Source organism: Zingiber officinale, chromosome 3A, assembly GCF_018446385.1.
Source record: "Zingiber officinale cultivar Zhangliang chromosome 3A, Zo_v1.1, whole genome shotgun sequence".
NCBI classification, from domain to species: domain Eukaryota; kingdom Viridiplantae; phylum Streptophyta; class Magnoliopsida; order Zingiberales; family Zingiberaceae; genus Zingiber; species Zingiber officinale.
The window spans coordinates 162,483,917-162,505,627 of NC_055990.1; the positions used below are offsets into that span (position 1 = coordinate 162,483,917).

Below are 21,711 nucleotides of genomic sequence, written 5' to 3' on the forward strand. Positions count from 1 at the left end.
GCGGAGATGGGTCGTGCTCGTCGAAATCCTGTCTCATTACGGGTGACGACCAGATTTGGACTCGAACCCGAGGCAATCCTAATCCGACCCGATTCGGCGGACTCCAAATACCGGTTCTTTGAACCAAGAAAGTTAGGCCGGCATGATAAAACCGTCGACGGCCATCGAAGCTGTGACCTCGGCGATCTCCGAAGATTCCGATCTCGCCGGCTCCGAAACTTCACCGGTGCTGCCGTTGACTCCTGAGGACGTTACAATGAACGCCCCTGTAGTACATCATCCGATCGTCTCCATCATCCGCCTATTGGGCGCCGCCTCCGCCGCCCTAGTCATCACCTGGGCCGTCTACTTCCGCGGCGGACTTGCCCTGATTTCCGATAACAAAGCCCTGATATTTAACGTAATCGTTCTCTTTCTCTGATTTGGTTTCTTTTCTGTGTTTTTTTTTTCAAATGTCGTTGCCAAAATGAGCTGTAGTCGCAACACTTCCAACATTAAACTGATATTGATTCTCTAATTTACTTTTTTTTTCCCTTTTTTTTTTTTTTTGTGAGTCTTATGATTTCAATGTATTAAAATGATATTGATTCTGTAGGAAATTAACATACTTCCAACATTAGGATATCTGTCAATTAAGTATTGCTTCATATGTGTGGTTCCTCCACCTACCAATATAATTGACTGGTAAAGATAGCAATTATTTATAAAGTGCTGTGAATTAGGATAGATAATTGACTGATTTAGTATCAGTTGTTGCCTTTGTAGAGTTACTTGTTATATTGATTGAGCTTAGTTATCATAAATGAAAGTAAACATGAAGGAGAGATGAAATAATATAATGCAACTGCCTACTTCCATATAATTCTCTCAAATGAACGTTTAACCTTGAGAACTTCCACACATGAAGTCTTGAAGAAGAAAGATTATGCCTTGTTTATTGGAAATGGAGGGAAATTAAAGGCATTGAAGGTTGACCTTGAGATTTCCTTTTTATTTATTTGGAAGGAAATAAGGAAGAGAAGAAAGGAGGAAATTAGGAGTTAACAAGCCTTCGCTTGCTTATCTAAATTGGACGGAAATAGAAGGAAATGAGACACGGAAACAATTATCAATCAACATTTGTCACCAATGGCCAACTGAATTTTTTTTCCTCTTATTTTTGTTTCCAAATCTCTGTATTTTCTTTTGGTTCACACTTTTCCTCAAGTAACATAAATGAAGGAATCAATCTTCAATTCCTTTTGGTTCTTTTTAACAGCTTAAACTATTTTCTTTCCCTCGTCCTCTCCTCCAAGTAATGAAAGTAGAGAGTTTAGAGAGAGTAAATGTGCTAGTTGAGAACAGAGGAAGTTGGTAGGGCATTTAATATAGGTGGAGAAGGGGAAGTGTCTAACTATCTGTTGATAGAACATAGCCATTGCCAGCATGAGATGGTCTCAAGCAGCATGGGCAGCATAGTGTATTGGTCACTACATTGATGCACACTGAATCTGTGATTGCTGGTGTTTTGAGAAGAATCTTCAAGCCACCTTGTGCTGGATTTGTATATGTCATATACATTAGGAAGCATGTTCTGAGATTTTGAGCAACACCATCCATAAGATTACACCAAGTTAGCACATTTAACAAGTAGGTTGCTGGTCTATAATATCATAAACTAAGACCAAGGCTCTTGCATCATAAGGAACTGATATAACTAAACAATAAGAATCTGTCGTGATTGAATGCCATGTGAGGTTCACTCGTAAGCAAAGACATCTTAGATCAGACTACAATCATCTTTGTACTTGCATTGTCAAATTTCTACAAAAATCTTTAATAAAGTATCCGGAGATAGCATAACTCAGCTGGTATAGCTTAGTTTAACTTAAAAGTTAAATCCACCATTAATCTCACTTATTCTATTTTTGGTCAAAAGAAACAGACATTAAAAAATGGGGTCTTTTAAATATTGGCAGAGTAAGTAATCATGACCTTATATCATACAAGCTTAAATAACCAATTTAATCCAGTGATTGCCTTCTGATTTGGTGTGGTTCTGTGTAGTTATCTATGATTGAAGCACTGTTTCATCTTCATCTTTCTTTGATTCACCAAAATAGCTAGATGTGTTCAACAACCAATGTATCCTGATATATTGCCAACATGTCATTACATGATCACTAATTAGTCTTTGAAGGTAAGGATTAATGGGTTATTGTCTTTGTGTGGTGAAGTTATATATTGGTATTGCCTGTGATTTCTCTTTATGTCTTTTGCTTGACAATCAATATGGCAATAGTACCTTTTGAAGTTAAACTAATCTCAGCGACTAATAGATACTGTTTTGTTTATTACACTTCATAAACAGAAAAATCTGGTTATTATCAACTCAGAGATTCTTGACACTTGTAGGTGCACCCTGTTCTAGTGGTTATTGGATTCATAGTTTTAAATGGTGAAGGTACTGATTCTTCCTTATTTTACAAGTTTCTTTTTCAAAAAGAAAATTACAAGTGTTTCTGATTTTTTTTTTAATTCTTGTATATCAAGGGCATCTGTTTCCTACTTTATATATTCCTCTATATACTAAGCGAACTTCAATTTTAACTACTACATATGTAAGATGCTGCTTTTCTTCAATTGTTTCTTCCACACTTTCCTCCTAAAATCTTTCAGCTACTGTGGTTTATGTCTCCATCTCATATTTTGATTTTTTAATTTACTTTTTAATTCATGATAGATTGCAACTCTAGGTAGCTATTCTTATGATTTGCTAAATTAGTTTGAAGATTCTAGATATTGTTGAGAGATCAAAGAAAAGTGTACTTAATTAGTTGCAGTCGATGCATTCTCATCATGTTAATAATTAACTGGTGATGTGATGCATTTGAGTTCTTGTAAAGCAATGTTGTTTTTACTTGTTTTATCAGCTCTAAACAAGTTGTAAACTGTGCCGTCCTAATCTCCATTCTTTACTGTGATTTTGCCTGCTTCATCTCTTGGGAATTGCCCTTTAGTTGACTTGCTTCGAAAATTGGTCTTGATGTTGTTTGTCCACCTGCAAGCTGTTTAGTGTGAACAACCATTATGTTCTTTAAACCTATATATTTCACCCTATCAAAGCCTTTGGCTCCATAGATTCATAGTTGCCTTTTGTAGAGCATCTTCTGGGCTGAAAACATGCTTGACCCTAATCTCAACTCTGATGTCCAAATGGAATCCTGCCAAGCAACATGTAATTTGTTCATTTATCTCCTTTAAGCTGACCCTTGTTAACCTTCACCAGCCACTATCCTTTTTTTCTTCAAGGAGTGAAATTTTATACAAGTACATGAAATTATCAGTAGAGGATTTTGCTTTAAACTTTGCCTTCATTTGCTCCCAATTTCAGATCTTGGCCTTACCTTCTAGATCTTTGCTCCTCATGCCTTTACCATTGTGCATAGAGGCTCCTGTCAGTTTAAGCCTGAAAAAGAGCACCTTTCTCTCTTCGTCTAAATCGGCTTCCTTTTCTGCATATGTTTTTTTTTCTTGGAAATTAGCAATTTCTACTTAGATGCCCCCACTGTTGAAGTCCAATTCCTGCCATAAGCATTTCTCCAGCACTACTGTTTTTTTTTTTTGGTCTGTTTGTGTGTGCTTCAAGATGAACACAAGTCTTTGTTGAATGGATTATCTTCTAGCTATCAATGCTACCTTCTGCTATGGCAAAGGCCATTAGTCTATATCTCCATTCAAGCATCCCCTCATTCTTTTCTGAATAAACTTTGTTAGGTCTTTGATCATCTGTCTCATTCTCACAATCTCTGCTTGTTGGGACTTAGGCATTCTTCTTGCATCTGCCACAGCCGCTCATGCCTCTTCTGATATTCATTCTGTGAAACCATTGTCTTAAGAGATGAATTGATGTGTAATAGCAACTGTGTTTGACTGTGAAGTCCTTACATAAAGCCTCGATCGTGTGTACAGTATTGAGCTGTACACATGTTGACTCTGATCCTCAGGCTTTGGTACTACTTTAATGTGTCTCAATCTTCTGGCAACAAGCAAAGATTCATCTTTATTTTGTTCCATAATAATCACTAGTTACTATAACAGCTTGTGTTAAACCTTAGCTATAGGGTTACATAAGTTTCCTTTCTAAGCATATGCCTCTTGTTCTCATCTCACCTGGTTGAGGCTAGCCTGTGTTTTTCCTTCACATGCTTGTCGCATGACTCTAGATTCAAGAAGATAATTTAACACAAAAGATAACCAAAAAACAACAATAGAAGCTAGCTTCTAAAAAGCAAACAACTAGAGCAAATTATAAAATAGTTTATTTTCAAGGATGTATCACATCACAATTTCTTATTGTATTTCAGATTCTAAATTTCTTATCATTGTTTCAACTTCACACATTAAGTATTACTTTTTTGTAACATCTAGTTTCTGATGATAAGCTACATCAACTTCACCTTTTGTTAACCTTCAAAAGCTACATTCATATGAGCATCTGAATGATGGGTCTGGAGATTAAATGTCGTAAACATAAACCTCTCTTCTTGAATCTGTCATGGATCTCAGTCTGTGTAGCAACCTTTGCTTCTTTTTTACTAAACTTCTTTAATTATTCTTACTGCAATTGCTTACTGGTAATGGCAGCCATGCTAGTATACAAGACATTGTCAGGAACCAAAAATTTTAGGAAGGCATTGCATCTTACAATTCAGTTTATTGCCCTGTGTTTGGGGTCTATCGGCATTTGGGCAGCTTTAAAATTCCATAACGAAAGGGGCATCGACAACTTCTACAGTCTGCATTCGTGGTTGGGTCTGGCATGCCTTGCGTTATTTGCCATTCAGGTACTTCACTGGTTACTACTTACTACAACCATTACTTTTCTTCCTTTCATTGTTTCTTCAAGTAGTTGTACCTTGCACAGTGGCTACTTGGGTTTTACACCTTCTGGTATCCTGGAGGCTCAAGAAATGGAAGAGCTTTGTTACTTCCATGGCACGTGTTTTTCGGGTTATACATCTATTCTCTCGCGATTGCCACAACTGTTACTGGCTTCTTAGAAAAGGCCACCTTTCTTCAAAGCAGCAATTTGATATCAAGATACTCAAATGAGGCCGTCTTAATTAACTTCATGGGTATTTTGATCATAATCCTCGGCGGCTTTGTTTCTCTCGCAGTCATAATGCCTCCATCTATAAAATCTGACGCATACAAAGGGATTCCAGAGTAATAAAAGCTCGTGTTTTATTGGATTAGCATGAATTTGGTTAGTTGGGAGGTTTTGAATGGATTGTTAAATGGAAGATCTTTTTTACATATATGTTTATTTATCATCATCCTTTTTATCAGAATAAACGCCCTACATATTATGTACCGAGCAATATTGGATCCCATTTTTCAATTGTATTCTATTTTCTAATGCCTGTAATGGCTTGTCATGTTTCAATTATTCGAGTTCATTCTATGCTTTCTTCCTTGTACCATGACTCTCATTTAACTGTTCGGATGGGCTGCACCACATCAATCTACAATTTCAAATCAAACAACATAATTTTTTTAACATTAAACTCATTTGTATACATATATAATAATTGATCAGGAAAGCAAAATTGTAGTTAATTGGCTTTTATTTTTTTTTATTCGGATGAAACTAAAATAATTAGATTGGTGAGAGATCTGAAACGAATGCATGCTGACAGATGGCAATGCTCTGCAATTATGCAGTTACGTAGTCAACCGGAATTACGGAGATTAATTGCATCGTTTAATCCACGAGCGGCCGCAGGGAAGCCAACGGAGTCAGCCCCCCTCCTCCAAGTGGACCAACTTGAACCGGAGAAGCGGCGGCGGTGGCGGTCGGAACTTTGGTATCTGCCTCCCGTAAATATCGTAGTGTATGGCCTCGGCGTGGTCCAGCGGCCGGCACTTCCTCCCCAGCAGAATAGTCCTCTGCCAAACTGCCACCTCCTCCTCCACGATGATAATCTTCTTAACTCTCTTGCCGCCGTCGTCGGGCCCGCCGCGCTGCCTCCTTTTCAGGGCAGGGTGGCTCCGCCACCGCCGCCCCCTGCACGTCTTCAACAGCGCCGAGACCGCGTCCAAGAGATCGCCGATCGCCATGCATGAGTTAGGTCCCCGATCGATTAACTAATTGCTTTAAATGGATTTGCAGAATTTTTTCTTTTTTTTTTGTTTGTTTTAAAAGCGATAATTAATCGTGTTATTGCTTCATTGAATATATACATTAAGTCGTAGTTATCCAGGATTTAAATGGGAGTGAAGGACGTGCACGGGCACAAGTGTTCCGAGTGCAGATTATTTAGGCACTAGATGCTCCTCGCCTCTACCACATAACACTTGTTTTTTTTATTACTCGATTATTATCAGTGAAGAATAAATTTGGTAAAACAATGAGAATACTAAACCAACTTATGAGATTATTTCCAGCGCTGGAAAAACCATTAAAGATATATATCTTTGCAAAGAGAGGTGAAACATGAACCGATAAAAAGGGATCGAAGCCAAATGAGGCGAGTTAGCAGATAATCCCTTCATGGCATGCACGTCTCAAGGTTCTCCAGGGGGGCTTGTATTGGCTTCTGGAGAAGGTGGCGTTAGCAGTGACTCCCTGGCAGACCTCTTCCTGACTAACCATCTACTGATCACCTCACCATGTCCACCTTCATTTTTGTAATGTTCAGATAAACAAAACAAGAGGAGAACAGATATGAGACATATATTGTTTTGCGCCAAACCGACAAAAAAAAGGAAATTTAAACAGATCACACCGTTGTTAGGATGATGATAGGGGTTTGGGAATCTTGTGCTGTGAGAGGTCATCAAAGCTGAGAAGAGTAGTGCAAGAAGTAGAAAGAAGGAGAGGGGCTTTGAAGTGGAGTGCTCCATCGAGGGGCCTCTATCTAGTGGCTGATGACAGGTTGGGTTAAATGAAAGATGAGGAGAGATGGCATGTGGTAGTTAGGTCAAAAGTTGACCTATTTCTAGTATATTTTATCTAGCAGTCGGCTGTCCAAATGATAAAAAAATACTGGGGATGCCTCTCTGTGTCGCACTATAACAAATATCAAAACAAATTCATTGGTGAGACATGATGCTACTCATCAACTGCAGCAAATTTAAATTTACAGGCAGTATTGACTCCCAGATATCGAACTAAAAGCTTAGCAAAAGTTTTTTCTACAATTGTAACTAGATTTCCTACAGATAATTTGAATCGAATCAAGATTATGCAATAGCTAAGATGCAGGCAACACCATCCCTTGTGTTTACTATTAGGCAATGCCAGATTTGCAAAGTAGAATGGTTCAGAGAATAAATGTGTTGGTCTGTTGGATCTAACAAGAAGATTTGATCTACTTACACTAATATTTAACAATAATGTAAGGCTAAGCCAAGGAGATAAAGATTGTGTTGGTTCTGACCTGGAAGACACTACTTCTTCTTGTCCATGGATATCCTTTGCGATCTCACACCACTTTGCTTGCTTCATTATCCTCTGGATGGAGACTGGTGGAGGTGGTTGGATCCACTTTCTATCTCCGGCCACATAAATTAGGACAACACAACTTAGAAATGCAAATAGTAAAAAAGACTCATATTTGAACACCTCCATTATTATACATTTAAACCATAAATAAAAAATCAACTTTTGACACGATCAAAAATCATGAGAGTGCAAACCGTGATCTTGGATCATACATCAACTCTGTGACTTGCAGACTGGCTAAGGATTTCATGCTTGACGATGACGGGCTGATGGTACTTCCTGGTGAAGGCGCTGGTGAAGTCCAGGAAGAACAAGATGGCGCAGATTACGACGCTGCTGGCCAACATGGGGATGGGCCCAAAAATCCAGAGGAAGAGGGTGAAAGAGACGTAGAAGGCCCGAAGGCCCAAGGACCAGAAGAGGCTCCCCCGGTTCAAGCTCCACCCGACGTAGACCGATTCCACGTCGACCTCGTCGGCGGTGGCCGCGTGGGTGAGCAGGAAGCTGACGTGGGCGTAGTGGCGGATCGACTGGACGTGGCAGAGGAAGGCGAAGAGGAAGCAGAGGGAGATGGCGAAGAATTTGACGGAGTGCGCGACGCCGGAGGTGTTGCCGTAGACGAGGGCGGAGTCGGAGGAGGAGGAGGTGGTGGCGCTGACGAAGACGGAGATGACGGAAGCGAGGGTGATGGCGGTGGTCGCCAGGAAGGTCGACGCCATGATGTTGTTGCGCACGGTCTGCACCGCCAGAACGCCGTTCTTCACCGGATCCTGCCACGTGGCAGAAAATCAACGAGTCAACTTGCTAAGCAAGCTACAATAATTACCAATGATAATTTAATAATTAAGAGAGCACAAACTCCCGAAATTAATTTATCATAAAATATAATTAATTAATTTTATAGAAAAAAACAAAGGCAAATAGACTTTAGACTATCAAAGTAGATTGTCTGACTCAAATTCCCTCAGGCAGAAGAATTTTTTTTCTTAAAAAAAAATGTCAATTTTCCATACCTATTCACACTGCAATTGAGCCATTATTAAGATTCAAACAAAATCATAATGTTTTCAAGTGAATCGGATCAAAAAGCGTCTTCCACTCCTAGAAATCGAACAAGAGATTGAGCAAAAATGAAGCGTAAGAAGGAATCATTCAGAAATTTCAGAACTCTGCCACGGGCACAGATCAGCGTCCAAGCAGTGAGTCCAACAAAAAGGGAAATCTTCTTAGACGGGATAACAATTGTTTTGCTAGTCTACTCCAACATCAAATTTGTCGATCGATCGCAGAAAAAGAAAATCGAAATAAATGGGAAACTAATAAAAAAAATGCCGATCGGAAAAGAGGGAGAAAGGGGATGCAGGGAGAAGAGTGACCGACCGACCGACCTTCATCATGGTATCAACCCAGTGCTGCCGGACCTTCTTGTTGAGGCCGATGACGGTGCGATCGGGATCGTTCTCGACGGTGAAGAAAAGCCAGGTGTGGAACGCCGCCTGAAGCAGAAGGCCCAGCGGAACCAACACCAGGTCCAGATACTTCTCCTCCATCTCACTCCTCCTCCTCCTCCTCCGCGCTGTTCCTCCTCTTCGCGTCGTTGCAGATTAGGGATCCGGAGGGAGGGAGCAATCGAGCAAAACAGAAACAACAAGGCGGAGGTGGGAAACCAAAAAGGTAAGCGACGCGAGTTGCTCGACAAATCATACGCCATCAGTCGGTGCCTTTTTGGCAATTCTGTTATCGATCGAATTGACAATAAGACGCGTGACTCCGTTTCCTAAGGCCCAAAAGAGTCCGAATCAGGCCGACTCCGCAATCTGGTTACATCCATTTGTTTAGGGGCTCGGACTCAACTTGGGCCGTTGCCAGGCCATTTTACTATAAGACACAGAGTCCAATTTGAATCGCGTCGGTTGGCCTACTGCTAATTAAATGCCGTCTCGAACCGGAAGAACGGACCGGTCCTTGCGCTGGTCCCCACCGAACCCAGACGGCGATCTGCTACAAGGATCTAACGCTAGATCTTCTCGGGCGCTAGTTTTCACAGCCGACGGTGACGGATCCGCCGTCGAATGATACAACTGCATCATCTTCGCCGTCCAATCGAAAAAGAAAGTACTGGTGAATAATATATGAAATGACAGCTTTTGATTTTATTTTATTTTATTTTCTCTGTCTTCTCGCTCTTTGCCTGTCATAGAGCTGTCTCCCTCACTTGTCTTTTACTCTCATCTTTCTCCATCATCAAAATAAAATAAAATAATACATTTTAGTCCAACATAATTTAATATTCATTTAATTCTTTTTTATATAGTGCCGTGGAACACGAGAGAGAAGAAGAAGAAAGAGAGTGGGAGCCATGATATGACAGAGGACAGAGGACAGAGGACAGAGACGAGCATGTGAAGTGGTCAGAGATGGCATTCAACTCGCTTCCCGACGTTCCATCTTCTCTAGATTTGAGCCTCCCCACTTCCTCTGCTTCTTCTATTAAAGCACCAGGACGCAAGCCAACATACCTCAGTTCACTGAGGGAGAAGAACTCCTCCATCTTCTTTCCCTTTATCAACTCTATCTTGTTCTTGCTGTGGTTCACTGAGGGAGAAGAACTCCTCCATCTTCTTCCCAACTCTATCTTCTTCTTGTTGTGGTTTAGGTTGGAGGTGGAACTCCTTGAAGTCCAAATGAGGGCCTTGGACGGTTCGATTCAGCTGCTGGCTTATGGTTTCTACTCTACTATTCCAATTAAATCAACGTATATGAACTTAATTGGAAGAAGTGGAGCTTGGGATAGGACTGTGGTTTGCATAACTCAGGAGCTGCATCAGCCCACCCTCACTCTTGTTTGGATTGAAGGGAGCTCTGCATCTATTTATTTTATCACTGTTTTTTTCTCATATTTATACACAACTTGTTCTTTCATGAAGCTACTTCAGAAGCACTATATAGAGAAACAGCAGGATATCGTAATCTTTTGCAGGAACCTTAATTTTTGTTTTGTTTTGCTAATTGTCTGGTATTCATTGATATTCTAACAGGTCAGAGCAGATGACATACTGCATAAATGAAGAAGTCAAGAATGGTGCTGTGGTTGATCTTTCATGAACTAATTAGATATCTTCTATGTGTAAATTCACTGTTCTAGAGTTTTGATATTTCATGAAGGAATAATGAGGATGTTGGAGTGTTTGATGTAGCTTTGAATCAGGAAATGGGTTGTTGGGGTTGTGGCATCAATAATAATAATAATAAAGCATTAGACAACTAATTGGGAAGAATCATTCTTTGTTTGGATTTGGTCCTGTTTTTTGGCTTTATAAAAGGTAAACAGATTCAATTATGATCATTTATACTTGTTATATTGCGTGAGCCTTTTTGCTCTTGTTAAATAGCGTGAGCCCTTGTTTTCCCTTATTGTAATTGGGTGGATTACCGACCGTGCATCGCATGTTTTTTTATTATTTTATATGCATTTATGACCTTATTTTGATTTTTTTAATTATTATAATATATTTTGATACTTTAAATTTAGTTATGTATTAGGGCGTTCAGCTTTTCTTAATATAAACTATATTCATTAATAAATTTTTTAATATATTATATAAATATATAATAATATAAATTTAAATTATTAAATCTAATAATTAATTAAACAATTAAAATTTTTAAAGAAGCTTAATTAAGAATTTAATAATATTTAAATGAATCAAATTTAAATTAAGTTTTAATATTTAAATAAATTAAATAGAAATTAAGTTTTAAGTAAGTTTAAACTTTAAAAAAATGAACAATTAATTAAAAATTTGATTCATTTTAAATTCGATTTAGTGATCTTATTATTAAATAAGTTTGAAGGCATGCACTTTACCGTCTGAACAAAGGATGATAGATTCAGCATTTATTATTGTAAAGTTTAAATAGACAACTTGGTTTATTTTATCTATTTTATTAATGCATGGTAACGGGCTTTATAGCCTTCATCAAATTTGTATATCATGAATTTGCAAATTTTAAAATTATGCTAATAGCTCGAAATTTAGTCTCCTTTTAAAGAAGTTTACAAAACATGCTCTTAAATTAGTATATTTACTAATATATCTGTAATCTTAGCAAATTAATATTTTGATAAAAGAAGTCAAAAATTAAAATGAAACTTGTCTTTGTTGATAATTAATTTAAATGTAATGCAGAAAAAAATGGCCAAAATAATAAACCAAATATAAATATTTTTTAACCCAGAAAAGAAAGGAATTTCTAGATTTATAAATTAAAAAAAAGGGTAAAGATTACAAGGGCGTTTTAAGTTTCGAATTAACAGAAACCATTTTTCTAAAATAGTCAAATAACAGCCTCTTTAAACAAATGAGTGTTTCTTGTTCTGAAAATATTTTTAGATTAAGCTTCTGCTAGAAGTTTATCCATTAACTTCTATGTGTAAATCTATCGGTTAGATTTTACCATTGGTAGATTAAGCTTCTGCTAGAAGTTTATCCATTAACTTCTATGTGTAAATCTATCGGTTAGATTTTACCATTTGTAGAAATAGCTGTTATACGTTATAAAAATTGTGTAAATCTATTGGTTAGATTTTACCATTTGTAGAAGTAGTTATTATACTTTAGAAAAATTATATACTAGTTGGACATACATCATAATTAGCAGATTAGGTGTCAGGAAGTCTTCATCATTTGATTTACTTGTTGAAATATTATTTTAATTATATTATCACTTATAAAATCAAAAATCAAAATGATATAAATTATTCTTATAGAAGTTAGATGTTAACTTCTATAATTGTAGAAATTAGATATTTACTTCCACAATCTAATTGCTGTACATTATAGAAGTTATCATCTAGCTTATACATGGTGTGATGCTAGCTTCTATGATTGTAGAAGCTAATAATCTAATTTTTCCACAATTGATAGATCATATAAGGTATTGTAAAAACTAACAATTAGCCGTGTTGTAAAAGCTAACAAGTAACTTTTACACATTGTAGAAGATAAATATTAGTTTTTAGCATTGTAGCTTCTACACAATCAAATGATCAGATAATATAAGAATATTTTGGACAGATCATTTTAAAAGAAATGAAGTAGAACACTCATTTGACTTTAATAAAAAGTGAAACCTCATCTGATGAAAATGTAAATGATGGATGCCTATTTGATTGTTCAATTCTATATGCATAAAATTTATAACATAAAACATTTAAATTTACATAAGTGAAATATTAAATGTTTTCAGAAAATATTATTCATATGTTGAATGGCACTCTGATATCACTACCTATGTTTTTTTTAATGTCATTTTTATTTTATATTTTAAGATACATATCAAATCTCAGACAACAGAGAAACAACAACCAAGTAAACATGAAACTGTTGGCAATTTATTTATATAATTAAGAAACAAGCAAATGCATAGAAACCATATCAACATCTAAATCCTGACAGAAATTTTACAATTCATGTATATGCAAATGAAGTCAAGCAGACATTAGAGAATGGTAGATCAGTTGCCAAAAAGCAGCATATTTACCACTTGCCTTCGGAAGCAAAACAAGAAATCAATCATCATATGAGCAGTGAGGCGCAGCGGTGCAACCGGCATCGAATGGATCTTCAGAGCCACAACAATGCCAGTACTGGAACACTTTGCCTGAGTCGGGTGTGTCCATGGTACCGCCGGTGTATACACTTTCAAACTTTCTCTTTGTTTCTCCTAGCATTTCAGAACAAATTATATGTAATGAAACCGAGGATATAACTCACTTAAAAGCATACAACTTGGCGATGAAAGCAATTGTTAATGAAAACACAGTGAAAGAAATGGTAGCTAGTGTCAAACTGCAATATTATGGAATATATACCATATGATATGCTTTTTAGTTACAAAGAAGAAAGCTAAGAAAAGAAAACGGGCATGGAAAATATTACAAAAGTGGTGAGTAAATCAAACAGTTATGATATTTAGATCACCAACATAGAAAGCTAGAAAATATTGTCAACTTCTTTTTTATTCAAACTCTAAAATCATGTTTGGCAAAAACATTCAGCTGAATAGAGTAGAGAATGTTAAAAGTATTGATAAGGTCTTTATACGTATGGCCAGGCATCTGAGGCTGCAGCAAGAATTTCAATGATAGGTCCAAGTAAAATACCTGCTAACAAGAGAACAGACCAAGTCTTCGAGATGTTTTCTTTCAGAAAAGCATGGCAATTCTGCTAAGTGGCTGACAAATTCCAAGAGATATCCACAAGACGACAAGTTGGTAAAACATTCATAATGAGAAGGTTTGTGTGTGTGCAATGACGATGATTGCATTTATAAGAGTTTGAGGAAACCAATATTCTTGCTATTTAGTCTATTCTATCCATAAAGATCATTAACCTGAATTTCCTTGTTATTTATGCCATCTGCTTGGTGAGATTTTAAACTATAGCAATATTCTTAGAAAATAATGAGGCAAAAGTATAATATTGGAGCATACAGACGTAGCATGCATTGTTCCATACCATATCAATGAGAAGTGAACATACTTCTGGTTTAGGTTTGTGGCACGCTGCTAAACTCAGTCAAAACATTTGCACTTACCCTTCATCCAAATGTTTGCCTTAAGTTTTACCACAAGTTGCAAGATCCCTCCAGGTCATTGTACAATTAAGCCCACCGAAAACTAGTAATAACAATAAAATCTAACATAAAAGCGTGTGACCAACAATTTATGAGTGATAATAAACATTATGCAGAATGAACTATCTATACATTAGGAATCATGTAGGTGATTGTAGCTATGCATGCTCTTTAGTTTCTGTAGAGAGATGGAAATGCACTCTTAAACAATTCAATCAATCAATATGTTCATTCCATAATAACTCAGTCGGGTAGGACCAACAAATGGAGAACAAAAACCAGGACATATGTTCCTCTCAAATCAAAGAGAGAAACAGCAATTAGATAAATCCATGGCTCCTTGAACGGTTGAGCCATTAATCAAAATGACATATCTAACTTTGTTTTATTCTATACAATACCCATCTTCCTAGTCAAATCCTTAATCTTCCAGTCAAATCAACATATCGGACAGTTTGTTCGAACACATAAAGTTGTTCTTTTTTCTTCACAACGGAGCTCCCAAATCCGTCAAATCACAAGATTGCATCGAGTAAATTGAAACTAACGTAAATTTTCACCAAACAGCAATATTTCATCAGCAATGAAAACGAAGATTCACTCATGAATTCTCCCAAATTAATCTCGTGTAGCTAGCGGTCAACTCAACCCAAGAAACAACTTTTCTTTGGCCAGATGGGAAAATAGAGTCGGAGGCGGAGACTTACCCCCGAAATGGGCGGTGTGGAAACGGCAGGCGGAGGAGTAGTTGAGAGCTGGATCGAACTGGCGTTTGCAGTTCTTACACGTCCGCAGTACCGTCTTCCCAGCGGCAGCGCCGCCTTCGCCCCGCACGACGGAGGCGCAACGCCTGCGGAAAAGCGGCGAGGGCCAAATACCCTTCGTTAAGGAGGTCAAGGACACTGGCCATCGCGTTCCAAGCGGGCAAGAAGAAGGTTGAGCGCGAGGGAGGGATAACGCGACGGCCGGCGATGCTGCCCCCTCCATTTCTCCTCTTCTCCCTCGACAAACGGATCAGAAATCGGATCAGAAATCTGATGGGCCTTCATAAACTGGCCCAAATGAACTCATTGGTCAATTCTAATTTCCACCAAAATTTTATCTTAATTACATTTCCACCCAGCAACGCGTGTCCTTCCACCAAATGCCACGTACACCTCCTTTGACTTCACTTCCAGTTGACTTTTTTTGAGCTGAGCATTCTTCGCTTTTCGATGTCCTCGAGATCGTAAATGTCAACGATCCATCGACACGCCTCGACTTTTTTAAAAAGGACAGTCGGTGATTTGGCGACCGGTCGAAGGCGTCGTCGCGGCGGGGACGGTGTTCATACAAGACAAAAAAGTAGCACAGTGTTCGACCAGCTGTTGTGCCACTGTTTCCAACCTGGAACGTGTAGTCGTCAACGTCCCGTTTAAATTAATCAGCAGTTGAACTTGATCAATTAGAAGAGCACTGCCGCATCTCCATCTCAGCTGTTATTTGACCAGCCAGCAACTTTCCCACGAACTGTGCTAGCTAGAGATGTGACGGATTGTCAACTAATTATCAATCATCTCAATGATTGACAAGATCCAGATATCTTGTCGTAACAGTTGATGCTCACTGTTATGTTACGTGCAGGAAGGATGATGCTCACTGTTATGTTACGTTGTTTCAGGAGCAGAAGCTGACACCTCATTGCGTCGGTGCTTCGGATTGCATGATCGTCACACGGAAAAGAAACTTTGTGAATAGAATTTAAAAGGCATTTGCATGATCGGCCACGTGTTTGGGAAATGTTTGAACGTATTCCACCGTCGCCTTATCCTCTCCTCCTACCTGCTGCTATTTAAGCATGGAGGAGGCCCTGCAATTTTAGGACTATTCTTTGTTATTAGGAGTTGTTCACTTGTTCTTCAAGACAGAGTCGACTGAGGTGAGCTTTGATGATCATTTTTACTGTATTTTTTTCCCTTAATATTTGAAGAGAACAATTATAGTTTCTTCTTTTCGCAGAGGATCTACCGATCGATCCCTGAAGAAGGACAATGGGGATGACATTCTCGTTTCCCATTGTAGGTTGCGATGTCATTAGTAGAGGCTTGGAAGCTCTCCTCATTTTAGGCAGCAATTTTAACGGCCTTACTGGAAGCGACATGGATCTTCCCCCTGAGCCAGGCAAATTTAGAAGCCCTCACGATCTCCAAATTAGGAAGCCTGGTCATTTGAGGAAGAGGTCCCTGGATTCCATCTTGATTCAACCTGACAGCCCCAAGCATGAGGCTGCCGTGAAGCTACAGAAGGTCTACAAAAGCTTCAGGACAAGGAGACAGCTCGCGGACTGCGCAGTTCTGGTGGAACAGCGCTGGTACGACCTTTGATGCCTTTGATTTTCTATGGTTGCACGCACGCTTGCTGAATAGCTCGCTGACATCTCAGATTATGCACATTTTAGGTGGAAGTTACTCGATTTCGCGCTGCTCAGGCGGAGTTCGGTGTCGTTTTTCGATATCGACAAACAGGAATCTGCGGTTTCTCGATGGTCCAGGGCGAAATCCAGAGCTGCTAAGGTCGGGAAGGGTTTGTCGAAGGATGGGAAAGCTCGGAAACTTGCTTTGCAGCACTGGCTTGAGGCAGTAGGTGTCGAAGATTTCTGCTCATTTCCTTGACATTGAAATTCTTACTTATTTACCGCAATATTGCAGATCGATCCGCGACATCGTTACGGCCACAATCTCCAATTCTACTATGATTGTTGGCTTCAGAGTGAGAGCATGCAGCCCTTCTTCTACTGGTTCGTTTGCTCGGCCCATTTGTTCTAATGCTTCATCTCCAAAAACCGTAATCAGAGTATTCAACGAACAAAACTATTTTCGATTAACAGGCTTGATGTCGGAGAGGGGAAGGAGGTCAACCTCGAGCAGCAATGCGCTCGATCGAAGCTTCAACAGCAATGCATCAAGTATCTTGGCCCTGTAAGAAGAACTCTCTTTCCAAACATACAGTTGAGAGTTTTTGTGTGCATATCTGAACATGTTTATTTGATTCTGCAGAAAGAAAGGGAAGCTTATGAAGTTATTATCGACGACCGAAAATTTGTATACGAGCAGAGCAGGCAAGTTTTAGACACAAGTGATGGCCCAAAAGGTGTTAAGTGGATTTTCGTCTTGAGCACATCGAAGAAATTGTATGTTGCTCAGGTGAATCTTCTTATCCTAGAAAAAACTACACAATTCAGGGATAGTTTCTGTAAGTTCATGTGTGAAATATTGCAGAAGAAGAAAGGCACATTTCAGCACTCTAGTTTTCTCGCCGGGGGAGCTACATCGGCTGCCGGACAATTAGTAGTAGAGAATGGAGTGCTGAAGGTGAAGAACTTTTGTAGCTTCGTTTGAGTTTCTTGAAGAAAAGAAAAATACTGATCTTGTTATTGACTTCAGGCTGTGTGGCCTCATAGCGGCCATTACCGTCCGACGGAGAAGAACTTCCAAGAGTTCATGAGCTTTCTTGAAGAAAACAATGTGGATCTTACTGAAGTTAAGGTGAGCAAGTCATTGATGTTACTTGTTTATTTAGGCTTAAAAATAAGCAGGAATTGAATTTCTGGCTGTGTTTGTTCTTCATTTATACAGAAAAGTCCAACTGAAGAGGATGGAGAACTCTGCATTAGGCTAAGGCACAGCCGATCAGAACTCAACTTGGCCGAGCTAAATGTTGCTTTGGGTGAAGCCTCTCCAGATGGTACAAAGTTTGGAGAAGAAAAACCAGGAGCATCACTTGGCATCAGCGATCTCGATAAGCCTATAATTATCGATCGCAGTAAAGAGAGTGAAGAAGAGATGGACGAGTCTAAACTTAGTGTCAAAGAGCCAAACAGGGACTCTTCTTGCACAGAGGATGAACACACCCTCACATCATCAGAGTTTAATTTTCGAAGGATAAACTCAAAAAGGGTCATTAGATCATATCAATTGGGTAAAAAGCTCTCTTGTAAGTGGACAACCGGTGCAGGACCCCGAATCGGATGCGTGCGGGATTATCCCTCGGAGCTACAATTCCGAGCTATGGAAGAAGTAAATCTATCGCCGAGAAATTTCAGTAGGTCAAGGTTGGATACTGATACACCCCAGTTTTGAATTGTTTTGTTTCTATACAAAAGAAAAGAGTATTCAATTCATTTATTTTGTGGTCTCTAGAGAAATAGCTAGCACAACTGAAACTGTATCAAAACTTAGATGTATCAACAGAAGTCAATAGCATCCCTTCAATAAACTAGTTCAAAATTCCTATGATGTGCATCCTTCACATGCATGGAACTTAGAGAGGAGAAAAAGTAAGTGCAGGAAGAAGAAGGTTTCTTCCTGCATAGACAGGTTCATGAATGCACGTCGTTGTTGTGATCGACGCCTTCAAACAACTTGTTGCTGGCGATTGACCACAGGAGCATTACAATGAAAGTTTGGCATGGCGGAAAGCACATTTCAGTGGAGACTGGACCAAGTTTGGCACTGATTGGGAGAGATGGCTAACACCAAGAAAGCTGTGGCTTGTGTTGGTAGGCAATGGGCTCTCAAATAGCTTTCCACAAAGAGAGAAGGAGTGGCAGTCCAATTGATTTGTATTGCAAAATGATTTGTTTTGACAACTTTTATTACATGACTATTTTTAGTCAACCTTTAGACCACAATTCATTAATTAGATTCGTGCACTTATTCTATCCAGTACACGAATTACAAATTTCATGCTCCCATGGGTGAGCAGTGTTGGTACCTGCGTGGTGAGTTGTGGCCACAGAATTTCAGTGTTGGTACCTTTCTGCAGAGAGAAAAAGAGTTGCAGTACAATTGATTTGTATTGCAAATTGTTTTGACAACTTTATATTACATGACTATTTGTAGTCAACTTTTAGATCATAATCCATTAATTAGATTCATGCACATTTTCTATCTAGGTATACAAATTATAAAATCCATGCCCCTATGGATGAGCAAAATTGGTACCTACATAGTGAGTTGTCATCGATAGGCAGAGGTCGAATCTAGATTTACCTTCCTTCCAATACACATGGGGGCAGTCTTGAAGGGGTCTTGGATGAGGTTATCATCTTTTGCCGCCTATGAATTACAAAATTCATGTATCTGTTCGTTCATGGACATGAAGCATTTATTATGGTTTACGTATTTAAGTTTAATTTTTCAACTTCTATCACACCCCTGAAGTTGAATCTTCTTGACTTCAATCATGAATCTCAACTTCTAAAAATCACCAAACTTAGTGACTCTGTAAAAATAACATTAATCTTCATATACTCTAAATCAACTTTTTTCTTTGCAATGCAATCTCAAATAAAATAATATTGTGTGTCAATGTGGTTGCTACAAGTTAGATTATCCATAAATCAACTCTGATCCCGTCTAGAAGTTGAGAAGGAGGACTGTCGGTGATATGATTGGAATGTTAACCAAGTCTCCATGACCTGAAGGGAAGAGGGTAATGAGATGTCTTCTATGTTGACTGAGTCATTGGACCCCCAAAAAAGAGCAAGACCAAAGGTGTCCAAAAGTTTTCGATCAATAGTGTCTGTAAGGTTGTTAGAAATCAGATCGGGAGCTACCCCGGTCTAGTCCTCCTACACTCAAGTTAACCTCCGGTGATAGAAATAAAGAAAATAAATAGTACTATAATGAAATGACTGAATGTAGCATACCGGGCCCGCAAGAGTGGGCCGGAAGCGACACGGAATCGGAGGCAGTGGCATAGAGTTGGAGATGATGACACGGAGTTAGAGGTGATGGCGTGGAGCCGGAGATGATGACATGAAACTAGATGCAACATGGATTCGGAGGCGATGGTGCAGAGCCGGATGCAACATAGATTCAGAGGTGATGGCGTAGAGCTAGAGGTGATGGCGCGGACTTAGAGATGATAGCATGGAACCAAATGCGGCATGGATTCGGAGGCGATGACACAGAGTTGGAGGCGACAACAACACGCAGACTGAAATACAGCAGCAACATGTAGGCCAAAATATAGTAGCAACATGTAGTAATATGATAGCGGTACGCAGCTAGAATACAACAATGACTCGAAGGCTGGAACATGGCACGTAGCCTGGAATATAACAATAGCTCGTAGGTCGAACGGCTCGAAGGACGAACATAGTAAACCACAAGAAGTCGAACGGAGTAGACAACACGGGGTTGTAGAGTCAGCTAGTGGAGGGCTGCCAACACAAAAATGGAGATGGCGGTTGCCGTCTAGTTGAATCAGAAGACAGGAGGTGTCAGGGTTACGTGGTCGAGCAAACAATGAAGGAGGTGAGAGGAGGTGGCGCTTGGCCGTTGGAGGCGATGGTAGTGGCTAGATGCAATGGCGACCGCTAGATGCTATGTCGGTTGAGGGCGAAGGCGGCGAGACAGGCCATCGACCTCCTCACCATGAGAGGGAGCAAAGGAGCGAGGGGGATGGGGAGCTGGATCGTGCTTTTGGCAGAGAAATGGCCTGGAGAGTAGGTCTGACGAGCAATGGAGGAGGCAGCAAGAGAGGGCGAGGTGTGGTGTGATGTCGAGAGGGAGAGGCGACATTGGCAACGACATGGAGAGGGGAAAGGGGAAAGGGGGAGGAGTCAGCAACAGCCGTGTGGAGAGGAAGAAGAGGAGGTTGCTCGCGATGGCATCAACGTGGAGAGGGGGAGACGACCATGCGTGCTTGGCGGCGTTGGCAGCTGAAACCACGAACCGCCAAAGTCCCCTTTTCCTCGACGCTCCCCCTCCTCCAAAAGCCCTACAACAATAGAAGGACCAAAGTGCCCCCCTTGCCCACGTGTCCTCATCTTAATATCACCACATCAAACTCATAATTCTAATTGCAAATAAAATGTCAGGTCTTGTACAAATCAAATATCTTAAGCTCCCAATAAGACTTCTAAACGAAGTTGGATCAATCTTCTCTTCTCTTTTCTTCACTTTGGATAGTTGCGCTCTAAATTACATAGTAGTTAATATTCAGTTGGTTTGCAATTAAACATGTTGAATTTTTTAAAACCCTCTTTCACATATCTATCCTGTGAAATATGAGTTTCATCCTCCATTTACTTTACTTGGATTCTCAAGAAATAAGTCATGAGTCACATGTCGGTCATTTCAAATTCATAATTCATAGTTATCTTGAATTCTTCAAAGATTCTTTAATGATTTCATGTAAATATGAAATCATCCATGTAAATGCAAATAAGTAAGAAATTTGACCTTCTTCTTTACATAGAGTGCATACTCATGGGTGCATCTCAAAAAATTATTTTCTTGTAAATATTTGTCAAGTCGGTTGTTCTAAGATTTTAACGCATGTTTAAGCCCGTAAAGCACCTTCTTTAACTTCAACACTTTATCTTCATGCATGATATGGTGGGTTGCGGGTGGTCCCAAGAGCAATGTGAGATCAATGGTCAAGATGATATAGTAGTCAAAGTCAAGGTAAGGTGGCGGTCAAAGTCAGAGTAAGATGGCAATCAGAGTCAAACCATATGGAGTTGAATGAGTCACTCTCACTGGAACTCAACTCCTCACCCCTCAGCGCTAAGGCATTCAATATGAAGTCGGTCG

The 21,711-nt window shown here is 39.4% G+C and overlaps 4 protein-coding genes across 6 annotated transcripts; 2 read left to right on the forward strand and 2 right to left on the reverse strand.

Annotated features, from left to right (window-relative positions):
• Positions 1-116: 116 nt before the first annotated feature.
• LOC122053221 (transmembrane ascorbate ferrireductase 2-like) lies at positions 117-5,506 on the forward strand. Its single transcript, XM_042615164.1, has 4 exons — positions 117-400; positions 2,395-2,443; positions 4,627-4,826; positions 4,907-5,506. Exons 1-4 carry the CDS (start codon positions 143-145, stop codon positions 5,210-5,212), a joined length of 813 nt encoding a protein of 270 aa, XP_042471098.1. The 5' UTR covers positions 117-142; the 3' UTR covers positions 5,213-5,506.
• Positions 5,507-6,380: 874 nt separating this feature from the next.
• LOC122053223 lies at positions 6,381-9,219 on the reverse strand. Of its 3 annotated transcripts, none has more exons than XR_006132178.1 (4): positions 8,878-9,219; positions 7,684-8,259; positions 7,425-7,535; positions 6,381-6,662 (listed from the first exon to the last, which is right to left on the reverse strand). XR_006132178.1 is itself a non-coding variant. In XM_042615166.1 (4 exons), exons 1-3 carry the CDS (start codon positions 9,037-9,039, stop codon positions 7,470-7,472), a joined length of 786 nt encoding a protein of 261 aa, XP_042471100.1. In that variant the 5' UTR covers positions 9,040-9,219; the 3' UTR covers positions 6,381-6,662; positions 7,425-7,469. The 3 variants fall into 3 exon arrangements, 1 of the variants encoding a protein (XP_042471100.1); XM_042615166.1 differs by having other exon boundaries at positions 7,702-8,259; XR_006132177.1 differs by having other exon boundaries at positions 6,771-8,259; positions 8,878-9,218.
• Positions 9,220-12,862: 3,643 nt separating this feature from the next.
• LOC122053224 lies at positions 12,863-15,161 on the reverse strand. Its single transcript, XM_042615168.1, has 2 exons — positions 14,836-15,161; positions 12,863-13,216 (listed from the first exon to the last, which is right to left on the reverse strand). The coding sequence occupies exons 1-2, from the start codon at positions 15,113-15,115 to the stop codon at positions 13,062-13,064; spliced, it is 435 nt and encodes a 144-aa protein (XP_042471102.1). The 5' UTR covers positions 15,116-15,161; the 3' UTR covers positions 12,863-13,061.
• Positions 15,162-15,933: 772 nt separating this feature from the next.
• LOC122053225 (IQ domain-containing protein IQM2-like) lies at positions 15,934-18,402 on the forward strand. The gene is made up of 9 exons (XM_042615169.1): positions 15,934-16,046; positions 16,127-16,478; positions 16,566-16,746; positions 16,816-16,904; positions 16,995-17,085; positions 17,164-17,310; positions 17,386-17,478; positions 17,551-17,652; positions 17,743-18,402. Exons 2-9 carry the CDS (start codon positions 16,159-16,161, stop codon positions 18,244-18,246), a joined length of 1,527 nt encoding a protein of 508 aa, XP_042471103.1. The 5' UTR covers positions 15,934-16,046; positions 16,127-16,158; the 3' UTR covers positions 18,247-18,402.
• Positions 18,403-21,711: the final 3,309 nt, after the last annotated feature.